Source organism: Triticum aestivum, chromosome 4A (genome assembly GCF_018294505.1).
Source record: "Triticum aestivum cultivar Chinese Spring chromosome 4A, IWGSC CS RefSeq v2.1, whole genome shotgun sequence".
Lineage (NCBI taxonomy): Eukaryota > Viridiplantae > Streptophyta > Magnoliopsida > Poales > Poaceae > Triticum > Triticum aestivum.
In genome coordinates this window covers 624,642,169-624,660,309 of record NC_057803.1, presented here as the reverse complement: position 1 = coordinate 624,660,309, position 18,141 = coordinate 624,642,169, and the positions used below count along the sequence as shown (strand labels likewise).

General features: G+C 44.5%; 1 protein-coding gene across 1 annotated transcript; it reads right to left on the bottom strand.

Moving 5' to 3' along the window:
* Positions 1-13,793: 13,793 nt before the first annotated feature.
* LOC123082714 (uncharacterized) lies at positions 13,794-16,725 on the bottom strand. The gene is made up of 2 exons (XM_044504983.1): positions 16,539-16,725; positions 13,794-15,386 (listed from the first exon to the last, which is right to left on the bottom strand). Exons 1-2 carry the CDS (start codon positions 16,640-16,642, stop codon positions 14,672-14,674), a joined length of 819 nt encoding a protein of 272 aa, XP_044360918.1. The 5' UTR covers positions 16,643-16,725; the 3' UTR covers positions 13,794-14,671.
* Between the last annotated feature and the right edge of the window lie 1,416 nt (positions 16,726-18,141).

Genomic DNA, 18,141 nt, shown 5'->3' with positions numbered 1-18,141 from the left:
ATAGGCAAGATTGTTGAGATCCACTGTTGTCATTCCGTACTGCAGGTCTTCCGTTACCCCGCCTCGTGTCATATTGACCCATTTACACGGAAACAAAGGGACCTTCAAACCACGTCCATAGTCAAGTTCCCATATCTCCTCTATATAGCCATAATATGTTTCCTTTCCTGTCTTGGTTTCTGCATCAAAGCGGACACCACTATTTTGGTTGGTGCTCTTCTTATCTTGGGCGATCATGTAAAATGTATTACCATTTATCTCGTACCCTTTGAAAGTCATTATATTCGAAGATGGTAACCGGGACAGCGAGTACATGTCATCTTCAATAGAGGCGTCATGCATGGTACGTGTCTGCAACCAGCCGGCGAAACTCCTGATTTGTTCACATGTAATCCAGTCATCAGACCGCTCCGGGTGTTTGGAGCGTAGAAAATTCTTGTGTTCGTCCATATACGGAGCCACCAAGGCGGAATTCTGTAGAACTGTGTAGTGTGCTTCAGTTAGAGAATGTCCGTCCATACATATTATTTGATTCCCTCCTAGCGTGCCTTTTCCATCCAGTCTGCCCTTATGCCGCGATTCAGGAACACCAATCGGCTTAAGGTCAGGAATAAAGTCAATACAAAACTCAATGACCTCCTCATTTTCATGGCCCTTGGAGATGCTTCCTTCTGGCCTAACACTGTTATGAACATATTTCTTTAAGACTCCCATGAATCTCTCAAAGGGGAACATATTGTGTAGAAATACAGGACCCAAAACGTTAATCTCTTCGCATAGGTGAACTAGGACGTGTGTTATGATATTGAAGAAGGATGGTGGGAACACCAACTCGAAACTGACAAGACATTGCACCAAATTATTCTCTAACCTTGGTATGATTTCTGGATCGATTACCTTCTGAGAGATTGCATTGAGGAATGCACATAGCTTCACAATGGCTAATCGAACGTTTTCCGATAGAAGCCCCCTCAATGCAACCGGAAGCAGTTGCGTCATAATCACGTGGCAGTCATGAGACTTTAGGTTCTGGAACTTTTTCTCTGCCATGTTTATTATTCCCTTTATATTCGACAAGAAGTCAGACGGTACCTTAATACTGAGCATGCATTCAAAAAAGATTTCCTTCTCTTCTTTGGTAAGAGCGTAGCTGTCATGACCCTGATGTATGCCATCTTTTCCGTGCATACGTTGCTGGTCCTCCCATGCCTCAGGTGTATATTTTGTCTTCCCATACACGCATAAGAAGCCAAGCAGGGTCACGCAAAGATTCTTCATCACGTGGATCACGTCGATTGCAGAGCTGACCTCTAGGTCTTTCCAATAGGGCAGGTCCCAAAATATAGATTTCTTCTTCCACATGGGTGTGCGTCCGTCAGCGTCATTCGGAACAGGTTGTCCGCCAGGACCCTTTCCAAAGACTACCTTCAAATCCTTGACCATATCATATACATCAGCACCAGTACGGTGGCGAGGCTTCGTCCGGTGATCCGCCTCACCTTTAAAATGCTTGCCTTTCTTTCTTACGGCATGCCTGCTCGGAAGAAATCGACTATGTCCCAGGTACACATTCTTCTTACAATTAGCTAAATATATACTGCCAGTATCGTCCAAACAATACGTGCATGCGCGGTATCTCTTATTTGTCTGTCCTGAAAGGTTACTGAGAGCAGGCCAATCATTGATGGTCACGAACAGCAACACCTTTAGGTCAAATTCTTCCCCCATGTGCTCATCCCACGCACGTACACCTGTTCCATTCCACAGCTGTAAGAGTTCTTCAACTAATGGCCTTAGGTACAGATCAATATCGTTGTTGGGTTGCTTAGGGCCTTGAACGAGCACTGGCATCATAATGAACTTCCGCTTCATGCACAACCAATAAGGAAGGTTATACAAACATAGTCACAAGCCAGGTGCTATGGTTGCTGCTCTGCTCCCCAAAAGGATTGATGCCATCTGCGCTTAGACCAAACCATACGTTCCTTGCGTCATCTGCAAACTCCTTCTCGTACTTTCTCTCGATTTTTCTCCACTGCGACCCGTCAGCGGGTACTCTCAACTATCCGTCTTTCTTACGGTCTTCTCTGTGCCATCGCATCGCCTTGGCATGCTCTTTATTTTGGAACAAATGTTTCAACCGTGGTATTATAGGAGCATACCACATCACCTTGGCAGGAATCTTCTTCCTGGGGCGCTCGCCCTCGACATCACCAGGGTCATCGCGGCTGATCTTATAGCGCAATGCACCGCATACCGGGCAAGCGTTCAAATCCTCGTACTCACCGCGGTAGAGGATGCAATCATTAGGGCATGCATGTATCTTCTGCACCTCTAACTCTAAAGGGCAGACAACCTTCTTTGCTTTGTACGTACTCTCGGGCAATTCGTTGTCCTTTGGAAGCATATTATTTATCATTACCAGCAACTTTCCAAATCCCTTGTCAGATACACCATTCTCTGCCTTTCATTGCAGCAATTCCAGTGTGGTGCCCAACTTTTTCTTGTCACCTACGCAATTCGGGTACAACAATTTTTTGTGATCCTCTAACATGCGCTGCAACTTCTTCTTCTCCAAATCAGTTGCGCAGTTTCTCTTTGCATCGGCAATGGCCCGACCTAGATCATCAACGGGCTCATCCGATGCCTCTTCTTCAGCTTCTTCCCGCATTGCCGGCTCAGTTTCTTCCCGCATTACCGGCTCAGCTTCTCCCCTCATTGTTGTATCATTGTATTCAGGGAACCCATGGCCAGGATAGCTGTCGTCGTCCTCTTCTTCTTTATTGTCTTCCATCATAACCCCTCTTTCTCCATGCTTGGTCCAAACATTATAGTGGGGCATAAAACCGGACTCAAACAGGTGGACGTGAATGGTTCTTGACGTAGAGTAATTGTGATCATTCTTACAGCCAGCACATGGACAAGGCATAAAACCATCCGCCCGCTTGTTTGCCTCAGCCGCAAGCAGAAAAGTATGCACGCCATTAATGAACTCGGGAGAGCATCGGTCATCGTACATCCATTGCCGGCTCATCTTCAATACACAACACCGAAAACACCAAATTAATACAATACATAAAGTTCATACAACACTTAAATGCAACAAACAAATAACTCTCTAGCTAAAGAATTTAAATGCAACAACAAATGCGATCAAGATCGCAACTAAGGTAACAATTGATCCAACGGCATAATAATACCAAGCCTCACTATGAATGGCATATTTTCTAATCTTTCTAATCTTCAAGCGCATTTTCTCCATCTTAATCTTGTGATCATCGACGACATCAGCAACATGCAACTCCAATTCCATCTTCTCCCCCTTAATTCTTTTCAATTTTTCTTTCAAATCCTCGTTTTCTCTTTCAACTAAATTTAGCCTCTCGATAATAGGGTCGGTTGGAATTTCCTGTTCAACTACCTTCTACATACAAATATCTATGTCAGCTTGATGGGCATAATTTGTCATAAACACGGAATGCAACAAATAATTTTAAAAGAAAATATACCACATCTAAATCATAACAAGGACGAGGGCCGACGGGGACGGATATCAAAACCATGGCACTATGTATAACAAACAACATACGGGTAAGATAATTATACGAGTAACTATATATCGAAATCACACAAACATCAATTTTTTATATAAAATTTCATGAACAAGAGGCTCACCATAAGGTGGTGTCGGCGACGGGCGGTGCGGGCGATCGACGGTGGTTACGACGGAGATTTAGAAGGCACTAAGTAAACCACACCTACATATGCAAACTAAGTGTTATTCTGACCTCAATTTGCATATAAATCAAATACTACCACATATAATTCCTCCCAAATTACTAAAACCCACAATTAATCACTATATAAACCAATGCAAGAGCTAATCTAGCAATGGGAGATGAAAGGACAAAGTTGCTAATCTTTGTGATCATTTGAATGGATGGGGGCCTGCAAATCTTGACAAATTTGGGGCAAATTTTGTGATGAACTCGAGAGGAGAAGGGAAGAACAGAGGAGAGGGTGAGGGGAAAGGGGGAAGAACAGAGTGCTGATGGACGAAGGGTTTATATAAGACGACCTTTAGTACCGGTTCGTGGCACAAAGCGATACTAAAGGTGCTGGAGGGGCCCCACTCTGACAACATCCTGCCACTACTCTCATTAGTACCGGTTCGTGGTACGAACCGGTGCTAAAGGTTCGCCACGAACCGGTACTAAAGATCTCCTCCCGCCTGGCCGTTAGAACCGGCTAATGTGTCTCACACAGGGCCGGCCTTGGGGAGGGGCAGGGGGGCGGCCGCCCCGGGCCCCCAAACTCGAGGGCCCCCCGCCCAGGTACCGAGGTACGTACGCAGGTATCCGTCGGGGAATTCAGGGAAGTCTGTAACTAGGGGCGAAACTTCAGGGGCGCACACACCTTCCTTCTCCAGCGGGGCAGCGTACTCTTCACAGCTTAGGAAATGAGTGGGCCTAGCCCAAGTAGTAATTAGCAGGGCTGTTAGTAACGCATATCCACGTCCCTCAAAAGGAAAAAAAATGCATATCCACGCACCACGAACGGATCGAGGTGTTACCGGCGCATCGGTTGATCGGCGATTCAAGCAAACAAATGCGGCGGCGCACGCACGACGCTATTGCCAGGTGTCAATTTTCTCCTCATCTCCTACAGTCTGCTCAATTAATCATCTGCGTGGTTGCCGGCTGTGTGCCTGTACCTCGTCCTCATCGCCCAGTGAGGCCACGACGCCGATCGGCGCAGCGGAGCCTAGACAACCTCGCCACATCCCCCGTCCTCACGTACGCCAGATGAGGTAGCCTATGCCGTAGCATTTCCCCCCCCCCCCCCATAGAAACTGATACAAGTTCATAAATAGTACTATCAATATTGTTTTTCTATTGCTGTGAAAGGGCATTATCAGGCGTTGTTGTGGTTTACATGTACTAATTGTTTACTTCATATATAGAGATGAGTTGATCAAATTGCATATATATATATATATATATATATATATATTCCGCTAATATTGTTTTCAAGAGGAATATGAGCGATTCAGGTGATCTGAATGAGGCAGTGGTATTTGCTGTGGAAAAGCAAACTATTGTTAATCAAGAGGATGAAGGCCCTATGGAAGATATGCTGCCGAAGTCGAGACATTTGAAATTATTTGAGTGATCATGAGTCCATATTTAATTTATTTGCTTAGATTTAGTAGCATTTATAAAAAAATATTATGAATATTTGTGATATAAGAATTTGAAATAATCTTGATAGCGAAATGAAGGGACATCAAATATACATACTATATATTTCGATTCGATGTCTATATTAGGGGGCCCTCAGTTCTACTTTCGCCCCGGGCCCCCGAAATCTCAAGACTTGGCCCTGGTCTCACATTTGACCCTTTTTCTACTAGTGCATGTTGAAGGGGGCCAAAAACAAAACGAAGACACCGCGGCATGGCGAAACTTTGAACCCAAATCTGGCCATAGTTTTTGGCTCTGATTATTCAGAGGTATTTCAGTCTGTCAAAACCACGTGATATAGGTAATTTGGCTCATAGCACGCTAGGCAAACAACTTAAAGGATAAAACAGTCAACATTTACATGGCATGCTAGCTACAATAACTGTTAAGAGTTTACAGTGTTAGATTGAGAACAAAGAGGCATGGCGATCAAGAAGAGAGGGAACTTACTTGGCTGAGGGAACCGTCGTTGTTATCGCTATTATTCAGCTCCATTGGAGCTGTGGGTAGCACTATTTCGGTGGTTCGGTCTGAATGGAATGAATCTTTGAGGCGAGCGTGGAGGCTTGATTATCACAGGCCAATCCTGGTCCTAATTCTGCCACTATTTATAAAATAATGACTAGCGCTGCACCGGGAGCAGCAATTAAAGCCCCCTCCCAGTCGGAAAGGGAGGGAGGGTCCTAATCCGACTGCAGCTACACGAGCTCGCCGATTATTACTCTTATTATTATTCCAAAAAAATTATAAGTTTTTTTTTGCAAATAAAAAATAAATAAATTATAAGTTATCCATACACCGGAGTAAAACCGAGTTAGCTTGCACTCCGTAGGTGGAATCCTCTACTTGTGCTGCTGTGTTATTGATCCGGTCATATAAATAATGGACGAGTCTACATAGCGGCCGGCTGCTCGCTGGCATGCGCGAGCGGCCGGCCTAAAATAAAAATTCTTTTATCCGCTAGCGTCTGCTCTGCATAAACATGCATGCGTGTAATTTTTGTCCGCTAGCGCATGTATCTTTTAGCATTTAATACATTCACATCGGTCACAATCAGTTGGAAAAAATAGATCACATATGCATTTGTTTCGGTTTTCAAATTTTTAAAAAGCTATATTTTCCAAACCGCGCGTCGGAATTAAGATCCGTTTTCACCGCTGGAATCCTCGCAACGTGCTCTTCAAAACTATATCCCGCATGGGGATGTTTCGACGAACTAGTCATCCTGCCAACTAAACATCAATGTGTGTGCAACTAGACTAGATTGCCGCGCCAACTGAGCATATGTGTGTGTGCCAAAAAAGTCCTGCCAACTAAACATCAATGTGTGTGCAACTAGACTAGATTGCCACGCCAACTGAGCATATGTGTGTGCAACTAGTGTCCTGCCAACTAAACATCAGTGTGTGTGCAACTAGACTAAATTACAAGTCAACTAAGCATATGCGTGTGCAATTAGTCTTTCTGCCAACTAAACATCAATGTGTGTGCAACTAGACTACATTACAAGCCAACTTAATATCAATGTATGTGCAACTAGACTACATTACAAGCCAACTAAACATCAATGCGTGTGCGACTAGACTACATTACAAAAGGAGGTTGCACATCGACTTTCGTCGAGGCAATAGACTAGTCGCACATCAAAGTTGTCGTGGTTGCTAGGTTGTAACCTCATACGAAGGCACAACTCCAAACATTAGTTTTGGAAAAAAGTTGCACGATGTAGTAATAAAGTTGCACAATGCAGTAATAGAGTTGCACTATATAGCTTCAAAGTTGGCATCGAAAAAAATTCGTCAAAATATACCCATGCGGGATCTAGTTTCAAAGATCTCGTCGCGAGGATTTCAATGGTGAAAATAGATTTGAATTCCGACGCGCGGTTTGAAAGATATAGCTTTTTGAATTTTTAAAAACCCGAAACAAATGCAGATGGATCTGTCTTTCTTAAACTAAAGGAGCAGTGTGAACGTATTTAATGCCACGGCTACATGCACTAGCAGACAAATAAATTACCACATGCATGCGTTGTGAGAGCCGGCCGCTCGGTTCGACCAAAAAGTGCGCGGCCACTTTTTAGATTTCAGGATAAATAATTTGATAAGCAGCATTACTCCCATGATGATGAAGAAGAAAGAAATGCGGACGGACAGGCCCTGAAATTCAATTCAAAAATTCACCCCAGCGTTATATAGAGAGAGGTATATAAACGGAGTCGAATCCGGCGTGAACTGGAAGGTGCGGCACATGAGTCCTCCCGCGGGAATTTAAAGATCCGGCGCGCTACTGACCCGGGCCCCTGAAATTCATTCAGATTCACCGCCGTCTTAGAAAGAGTCGAATCCAGGATGGACTGGAACGCGCGTACGTACCTTACCGGAGGGGGAGGAGAAGGGGGGTCATGGCTGGCTGGCTTTGCGGAGAAGAGAAGCATAGGGCGCGCGGCGGCCGAGCCCTGAGCTCTGACAAGGGACGGACGAACCCTAGTGAGGTTTTTATCTCTCTCTTCGGCGTATATATATACTGGGCCAACGTTGGGCCAATACCTATCAGTCTCCTTTTTGAAACGAACCGAATTTTACCGACCGACCGGCGCGATGCATGGTGACTGCTAGAACAGAGCAGCGCGCGGGCGCGGGCGCGGCGACCACACGGCTGCCAGTGCCAGGCTAGAACAGAGACAGAGGCAGAGTGATTTACTACGCGTCAAAAAATACAGAGTAGTAATAATTGATTTAAGACCAACCAAACCAACGCGTCGAGAATCACGAGATGTTGGGTGAGGAGCGATGATGCTGGCCGATCGAGCGACGTTCGTCGTGCTGCCGTCTCTGCTCTGCTCCCGCCGGAAAAGGGAAAACGAAAAACAGCGCGCCAATGTCGAGGAACTGATGCGTCGACGACTAGTTAGCCGCTGGACGCGATCTCCATCGCCGGAGGAAGCGAGCGTCGTCCGCCCGGGTAGCCGAGTGTGGAGACGACACCATCGATCGATTCCATACTGTGCGTGACCGAACAGCAAGGCGCGCCTGTTCGCTTTCGATTCGCCACGAGTTTCTTTTTATTTTTGGGAGGCAAAGCCAAGCCAAGAGTAGCTCAGTGCGGGGGTTACTAGCCTGTCAGAATTAAACACACATGTTTAATTGGAAGGGAATCTCCCCTTGTTAACTGCCATGCCGTTGTCAACAGGCAACTGACACGTCTCTCCCTTCACGTCCCTCTGTATCGTCGCGTCCCTACAAGAATAGCTCTCTCGCAGCTACGCTCTTCGGTGAGAAAAGGAAAACGTGTGCCCGTTCGCTAATGTTCATAAATTTTAAAAATGTTCATAAATTTAAAATAAAATCAAAATTTTAGAAAATGATTGTGAGCTTACTAAACGGGCAAATTTCACAAGTATTCGAGAATTTTCTAAAAAAGGTTCATGAACTAGAAAACCAAAAACAGAAGGAGAAAAAATGGAGAACAATATAAAAGGGAAACAACTCTCGGGAGGAGCAAAGCAGACATGCGGGAAGTCCAATTATTATCTACTAGGTCTTCATGATGAATAATCATGATTTTGACCTCAATGATTTTGCCGCTTGAGCATGAACCGCATCGGCATGAGAGGTGCCCCTAAAAGTGGCTTCAATCTGACTTATCCTATCAAACTTCATCAAAAAAGAAAAAAAAAAGAAAAAACACAGAAAGAAAACTGAAAGATATGGTAGAGAAGAAAAAAACACAAAATCTAAGAGCCCTTCGAGGCCAGCCCAAAAAGGACAATGGTCTGTTGCGTGCTGCTCAATTTTGATTATCTAGGCCCAAGACTGTCACGGGAAAATCGTATTGCCATCAAACTCACGCGCCTAAAAAAAATCAAACAACTCACTAGCGCTCAAAAATAATAATTCAAACAACTCACTAACAATAAGAAATCACAAAAATCAGTGTGCCAACATGTCACACATAATTGTAGCATAACTAATCATCATTCAGACTTGTTACGCAAAGTATGAAAAATGTCGCAAGTACAAAAAGAAATTGGTACCATAAAAAGGACACCACGTTCAAATATAAAATGTGAAAACATTGAAGGCAAATGTTTTCTTTTTGTTTACAGCATTTAGATGGGCATGGCAAGTGACGTTAATTTAAACTTGTGATGCCAAATACATGTGTGGTTAAGAAGTTTATTCTATATTTTGCAGTTTTTTACGTGTGTTTGGAGATTTTGTCAAAATGTTGTGTGGCCAATTGACAACACAGCATGATATTTTGTTTATGAATAAAAAGAGAGGGCAATTAATTTTCAGTACTTATAAGAAACAATTTGTGTGCTCCATTTCCGAGACAAGTCCGTTTAATGCCCCAAATGTGAGGTTTGGCACAAATTCCCTCTAACCTTTTTTCAGTACATCTCCCCCCTCTAACATGCTTTGTCACCCGGTTCTGCTAATCTTAAAGCAGATGGTTCCTATCGTAGCCTTTTGCTTGCATGGTTCAAAGACTATTTCCGATTTGCAATGGTTGGACTTTGACAGCAAACAATTAAGTTTTCTTCAAAGTTTGCGATGTTTGTAGAATCCTAGTCGATAAATTGTTGTAAAAATTTCACAGGCAAATATTATACATGTGGTATGTATTTTAAGTGCTACTATGGGAACCTATAAATAAATGTATGCTCAGTAAAATCTTTAGTTTTTTTTACCGAACTGTGATAGAAACTGTGGAGTACTGCCGAAAGGAAGCTACTTTGTTTGGAACATAGCAATCTAATAGGGGATGATTATTTTTGTAACACATTCAATATGAAATTCCAAATTCAATGGGAATCAGGGGGGACGTGTCCAGCTGTCGGTCTCTACAGAATTTAACTCTCTTCGTAGCCTACAACCTTAGCTCTAAGAACTTCCAAAACACGACGAAAACTGTATGATTTCAGTCCCATGAATAATCTAATGGTGTCCCTGCACCAACCTAGTAGATAATGAGTGATCTCAAGACTCACTCCATCAACTGATGATGCTCCCGCACCGCATACCAAACACGCCCTTTGAAATTGGCCCACATATCGCGGCCTCCCCATCGACATTGCCCACACCGGCAGATGCTCCATCACCGGGTGGCCGCCGGTGGCCTATCAGACCGGCCAGCTTCTCCCCAGAAAGTCTCCCGCTTGACTTCTGACCGACTCCGTAACTGACGTCATGACATGCGTGCCGTTGGCCTACCTAACCTGCAGCTTCTTTCTAACCGGTAGGTTCGCTGAATATCATCCAACATGCATCATTGCTTGGTATTTTGCCTTGTGATACCTAGTAATTTCTCATCCTTGCGAACACGTAGAAATCAACAGGGTTATTTTCATCAGAGACAAGTTGACAGAGTTGCGCTCCAAGATGGCGGTCCATGAGGGCCACAGAACATGTCAACTCTTGGCTCTCTGTCTTTTTGAAATGAAATCTTGGCTCTATGTTGTTCGAATTATGTCGAATATTATTGTACAAGGTAGGTTATAGTTGGACTTGATTTGGACTGTGTGTAGCCAGGGTAGGAGTTGTGTCCTAATAGGACACTTGTATCCTAGGCCTCTCATATATATCAGGGGTAGGCACACGATGCCAACATAGTAGCACGGGCACGCGGGGGAGCCGGCGGCGTGTGCCGGCGCCCGGGCGGCCGTGGTGCGGTATTGTGACGGTGTCACGGGGAGGAGCGCCCGTAGTCAGGCCCCGGGGATGTAACCATGATGGTGAACCTCGTTAACAAATCTCGGTGTCGTGCTTGTGTGATTGCTTGGTCCTCGATAGAAGACGGAGTGCCTCAAATTATTCTAACAAGTGGTATCATGAGCAAGGTTCGAGAAGAGCGCTGGTTGTTAATCTAGAGGAGAGCAATCGGAAAGCAGACGGAATCAGCGAAAGGCAGCAGGTTATGGGCGACTTTGGTGATCGTCAGATTGGTTTCGGGCATAACGCGATGCGGCGGCTGGCGAGGGCTCGCTGGCAGATGACAGGGGCTGACGCAAGCGTCGTGTAGGGTCGAGCGAACGGCAAGTCAGAGCCAGGCGCGTGGCCTAGGTGGCGTCCAAGGTGGCCCAGACATGGAGGAGCTAGGCTCGTTGCAGCCCGGCAACAGGCCTAGGCGAGGTCGTGTGGGTTGCTGCGCGAGAGGCCCGTATGCGTGTGCGAGTTGGGTAGAGGCTGGCGTGCAAGTTGCAGGTCGAGGGTGCATCGTGGCGAGGCTGGTTCGTGAGATTTGTGGTTAAAAAAAAGAAGGCTTTAGTGCCTGTCGACACATGCATACGGAACTTGATTGCGTACGGGGGCAGTTGAGAGATGAAACAATTTGTCTTGCTGCTAGAGTACACGTACAAGTACTGGGCAATGGATATGAAAAAATTATGGTGCAAGGAATAGGTATTTTGCATGGAAGTTTTTCCATTAAGATTGTTCAGAGGGTTCAAAGAGTATGTGGCGAGGATGGCGACGTGCGTATAAGGCTCGGAGGAGTCTGGAGTTCGTCGTGGCAGGATCATGCATACACAGGGCGTTAAGCAAGGCATGAAGATGTGCAGGCGGACACGACGCAGGGTGAAGCATGATTGCAGTCGGATAATTTTGGTTGGGTTGGACTGGACAGTCTGATGGATCGACGGGAATGTCAGTCAAAGTAGAAGACGGCGGTGATTTCAGCGACAACGACACAGGAGCATGATGCTGATGGTGACCGGCTTTTGGGGCGTGGAAACACGTGATGCAGGCTTGAGGGCTTGTGCGGCTTCGACAGACTATGGCGCAGGGTTGATTCAAGACAGTGCACATGAGAGCTTGGAGTCGACAGGGCGCGTGAGGGTGGCACGTACAACCACCATGGAGTCATGTTGAAGGTGGAGCTGGAGTCAGACGGATGACTTCACTCTGTGCTGATGGAGGGGTTACGGCGTAAGAATTCGGAGAGTCGAAGCCTATTTCAGCGGGATAGCGAGAGACACGTGGATCGGACCGGGTACCAGTGGTCTGATGGAGGCGTGATACTCGGCATCGGTCGGTGATGATCGATGGTTCTCTGCAGTGGGAGTTGAGATAGTGGGGGATAGCTACCCGGGAGACTCGACCAGGACAGCAGAGGCTCGACGCGGTGATAGCGGCGAGGCGTGCGGTAAGCACGGTGACACAGCGACAGGCCAAGGCACTGGTGGTCAGACAAATTGTGCATGGGTGCTGAAGCAGTATTGACGAGTACCAGATTCAAGTTGGTGACTGGGTTTATCGGTGCCGGAAGATGGACAGGAGTTGACCATGGAGAATCTGTGAAAGTGACGAAAAGTCTGAAATTGTCAAAAGCGGAGAGAGTACATGGCCGTATATTCTGTGGTGTTCGGTGCACATGGCAAAGTGCGGGTGACAAGTACAGAAGGAGGTTGAGTGCTATAGTTGTGGGACATGTCAGAGACTATCCGGGGAAAAGGGTGAGACAACTGTGAATTTGACTCAAAGTGACACGGGGCGACGGTGAAATTCCTTCAAGTTTCAGACAGACGGTCATGAAAGAGCGGTGATGTTGAGTTCAGATAACTCTTATATGTGACACCCAATATGCAAGTTGTTCATTTTCATGCAGATTAATGATCAGTGTGTGATGGCGTTGAGCGGATACTCCGGAAGTTGGGAGCACAAAGTAGAGTAACAAGGAACTTAATTTTTGCTCGAGTGTTGACTGTGATGAAGACGAGAAGGGATTGCAGTTACAGGTGGAGTCACATGGAGTTTGGGAGTAGCAGCGGTGCTCATGGTGTATCTCAAGTCCAATGTACATGGAGGTTCGACGCACGGACGAATTCAAGGTGGTGGAGAATATTCGCCAATGTGGAGTTTGTTAGAATTATGTCGAATATTATTATACAAGGTAGGTTACAGTTGGACTTGGTTTGGACTGTGTGTAGACAGGGTAGGAGGTGTGTCCTAATAAGACATTTGTATCCTAGGCCTCTCATATATATCAGGAGTAGACACACGATGTAACCCATGCCAACATAATAGCACGGGCACGTGAGGGAGCCGGTGGCGTGTGCCGGCGCCCGGGCGGCCGGGGTGCGGTATTGTGACGGTGTCACGGGGAGGAGCGCCCGTAGTCAGGCCCCGGGGATGTAACCATGATGGTGAACCTCGTTAACAAATCTCGGTGTCGTGCTTATGTGATTGCTTGGTCCTCGGTAGAAGACGGAGTGCCTCGGATTATTCTAACATCTGTCTCAAACATACATATTGCTGATTTAGTCCTGTCATTTTGAATGTTTTTTGTAAATGAAAATGATGAGCTAGTCTATTAGTGATGTACTTGTACGTGAGAAAAGAAAACTGGTTCGTTATGTGAGATGGAGCCATTGCTTGCCCAAGTTGTACATACAGAATACAGAGGCACAAGCTTAAGACAGAGACCCCACCCAATAAGATGTAAGCACAAGACGCACAAGCTTAAGACAGAGACCCCACCCAATAAGATGTAAGCACAAGACGTGATTTGCAGAGTGGTTCCAGAGTAAACATGCAAGCTTTCTCCTGCTCCATCAACAAATTACCAACTAAAAAGGGGAAGAAAACCACCATCCGGTACATTACATCCAGTTCAACAATGAACGATTCAATCCAATCCAGCAAAAAGAAAAATTATCCAAGGTGGTGGTTTAGAGCACCCCAGCATGTACACATAATAAGGTAGGTAAAGTGAAGTTGAATACACGATGAGTTTGCCCAGAATAGTACCCAAGTTATACTTGACAATATGTCTCATTTATCAGCACGTGGATGAAACCCGGTGCAAGCACATGACAAATGCACAATACACCCAGGCGTAAGAGCAGCATGCCAATAGAGATCAATTGTACTTGAACACAAAACGTTGCTCCCAAAATCAGAAACCATCATGGCTACAAAACCAATTGCTAACTAAGATAAAAACCCTGTGACAGGATCACTAGCCAGAACCATAAATTAAACTGGGGAACACCCATAGGCTACTCAGTACACCACAGTCGGGAGGGAATGACATACCATAGAACATGGGGTGAACTGCGTTTTTTGGCACTAGCTGACCAAGCTCAGCGGCAGACCAAGTTTCCTCAGGATCTTCAGATAGCCTTGCAAAATAAATGCAGTTACTCTTTCCTCCCCATCTTTCTGGGCTCATGCAATAAAATGTAGGATCCCTCCTATCAAGGCTAACAAACAGGGCAATATTTTCCAACTTCTCCACCTTCACCCACTTAGCTGGTTCAACAGTGAAGTCGAGTCGAAAGACCTTAAAGGATGAGCCATCCAATCCGCCAGAGTTTAACCTCTAGGCAATCATGAGGAGCATGTCACCACAGACCACCAACCATAAGTTAATAGACAGGAATTCCCATTGAATTGGTACTTCTCGCATGCTGAACCGAGGTGTCAAGTGTATAGTGTGAGCCTCATAAGAGCATCTATGGCAAAGATATCACCTTTGAAGAACACAATCTGATAGATGCGTTCGCGGCCAAGATCAAGAGGGTGCTCTGACCAGGAGTTTGTTCCAACCTGCCACTCAAACATGGAAGCCCTCGAGAAAAGGAGGAGGCGAGAGTTGGCTGAAATTAATGGAGCCGTAAGGATGCCTATGCCACAAAAGTACCCAAGATTGTTGTTGGGTGGGAGTTTGGGGGGCTTCACCTTGCTACCAGTGTACACATCCACAAGGAGGCAGTGCTCCTCGTAGGAGAAGATAAGATACCCATATGAGCAGCCCAAATAGTGCATTGCATTTGGACTATTTTCAGGCACTGAGCACACAAGGGATAAGTTTTTCTTGGTAGGATCACTGAGCTGCCATCTGCAATTAGATAAAAGGATGGGCTTGATATCGCCACTATGTGGATGAACATATGGACCATCTGGTTTGAAATGGAGTGGCGGGAAGCTGAATGTATACACAGAGGGAAAGGTAGAGACTGCAGTGCGCCATGAGTGGCAGGTGCCAATGAAAGCAAGGAAGTCTTGGAATGAGTTAAAGAGAGCAATTATTTCGTGAAGCAGGCTGTCCAGGAGATCTGCACAAACATGAGGTCCAGACAAAGGCGAAGAGGTAGAGGCTGAGGCAGGGCAGGGACTCTCCACAGTGGTAACTTCTCTGCCACATAGAAATTCAAGAATAATGGATCAAAATAAAGAACTGGAACATAAATATTTTAATGAATATTTCAGGAGTTAATATACTACAAGAAATGCAATACGCTTTAACTGAACAATAAGGCAAACAGGAATGTCAACTGTGACACACCAAACTTCAATTAGAAGAAGCTATTCCAGCACCACCTACGACTTGCGTTCCTTTTCTACTTGCTTTTTTTATATATCTTCAAATCATGACAGAGGGGGTGCATTATAGTGATGATTTTCTTCGACGCAAAAACGCAATAGTATGGTCCCCTTCTTCTAGAAAACTTTTATGTGATGATTTTTCTGATCTGCAATTTACTTGGTCTCTGTGATAATTTTTGCTAAAAACGCAATAGTATGCACCCCTTCTTCTAGAAAACTTTATGTGATGAGTCTTTCATGGTACTCTGCAATTCACTTGGCCGTTATCTATTATTGTTCATGGCAGCACCATGACCATGCTCCATGAGAAAGACCAAATGAACAAGAGACCATATGCTGATGAAATGAGACGCACTCTTTGCTGATTTTACTTTGGATCCAACCCAACCGTGCAATAAATTGAATCACATCAAGTGATGAATATACATTTCCATAACACAAAAAAGGATGATAATCCGTCCCCTGTTTATGTGGACAAGTTCGATAATTTTTAAAACTTATTCCTTCTCAATAATAGTCTCTAAAAGTATCCACCAAATCACATTTGACAACGAGTTTCAGTTCATGGCTGACTGAACCAAGGCAGCAATATGACCACGGCCAGAACAAAAGCTATCAAAACTGTAATACGCATCTACAGCATTGTAGTTAAGGAACGAAACCATCTCACTGATGAGAGACAATGAAGTTATCAACAACTGATCCGAGTGAAATTGTTCAATGTTACATTGCTAGTACAGACGCACCTGGTAGACACTAGACAGTGCTGCAGATCCAAATTCAGGGGAGGCCAGTGCACTACAACCACTACTAAATTTCACCACGAAATCACTAGAGCGCGTACTGATTCTAGTTTCGATGGACCACTCGCATCCGCTTATAATAAATAAACAAACCCTAGATAAAATTTGGAAGAAAAAGGAGAGACGAGCGAGGTTACGGTTGCGGTCAGGGTGCAGACCTCGAGCTCAGAGCGGCGTCTTCCGGCGGCGAGGGTTCGGTGCCCTGCTGCGGCAGCAGCTCTCTAGCGCGGCGGCGGCGGCGGCGGCGACGGCTTCCGGCCATGGGGGCGGCGCACCAAAGTTTCCCCTCCGCTTCGTCCCTCGTGGGAGACCTTGCACTGGCTTTGGTTAGCACTAGCAAATATGCCGGTGCGTTGCAACGGGAGACAAAAAATTATGACTAACCAAATAAGTATGATTCAATATCCTGACACATGAGCGTACTTTATTTTAACACAGTGGATCACCATGTTCCTATTTTTTTTCTCACACTAGCCAATGATCGCGATGTCCACGTGATCATAATGCATTCGATGCAGTAAATCACAAGGCTATGAGTTTGCCAGTGCATGTCACATTTGTCATTATGTTGCGCAAGGAAACGTTTAAAACTTTTAAAACAAATCTCATTGACTACGAACTACTCCCAACGCCAAGACATATAAAGACTTTCAGAAAACTAATCGAATCCTAAACATAAAATACTTTTGAATCAGTGAACAGTTTTTCGAATCGACAAACATGTTTTTTTAAAACCTTTTATTTTCTCAAAAAAATAATGAGCTTTAGTTTTGTTTACAAACTTTTTTAAATGTATGAAACGGTTTCAAATTCATTAACATTTTTGACTCAACAAACATTTTTTGAATCGATGATTTTTTTTTAAAATTGGGGAAAATTTTAAAAATAATTTTGTTGTTGAACATTTTCTAAAATGTCATGGACATTTTTTTTTCAGATTTTCGAATATGTTTTGACTACACGATCATTTTTTTCAAAATCATGAACATGATTTTATTTCCCGACCATTTTTCCAAATTGTGATTCTTTTATAATATTGCAAACAATTTTGCAAAACCACCAACATTTTTTAAATCTGCAATTTTTTATGATTTTCTAAACATTTTTGAATTCACATACATTATATGATTTCTCAAACATTTTGTTTGAAAACTCGTAATTTTAGAATATTAGATCCCGAATTAATTTAAAGAAGAAAGAAAACAGAAAAGACAAAAAAGTAAAATGAGAAGAAACAGGGGAGTAAAGCCCCGCATATGGGCCGGCCCATGAATGCATAGATGGGTTATGCGTGAGAAAAGAACGATAAAATTGTAGAAGCTGGGGATCGAACCCCTGTCTTGTCGCTAGAGGACCAATCGGACAACCACCCTACTACTCATCACTCATTGACTTCTACTCGTCTCGCACTATAAAAGAGCGTAGGAGGAGGCGATTTTTGGTCGAAAAAACAAATCGTTTTTCACTTACGAGTGGCATTGATGGGTAATTTTTATCAATTTGAAGGATAATTTTAATGAAGGACGACCATAAGTGATAGCCGCTTTATTAGTAGGTAAAGATAAAGATATATAGGCCTCAGCCAGCAGATAAACAAGTCGGCCCATTTCACCTTTTTATTTTATATTATACTCCCTCCGTTCCTAAATATAAGTCTTTGTAGAGATTTCACTATGGACCACATACGGATGTATATAGATGCATTTTAGATTATAAATTCATGCATTTTGCTCTGTATGTAGTCCATAGTGGAATCTCTAC

Bases quoted from the DNA above. Each gene is read 5' to 3' on its own strand.
- LOC123082714 (XM_044504983.1), bottom strand. From the start codon at position 16,642: ATGGCCGGAAGCCGTCGCCGCCGCCGCCGCCGCCGCGCTAGAGAGCTG. The intron at 15,387-16,538 runs GTCTGCACCCTG...TCTATGTGGCAG, and splicing joins GACGCCGCTCTGAGCTCGAG to AGAAGTTACCACTGTGGAGA.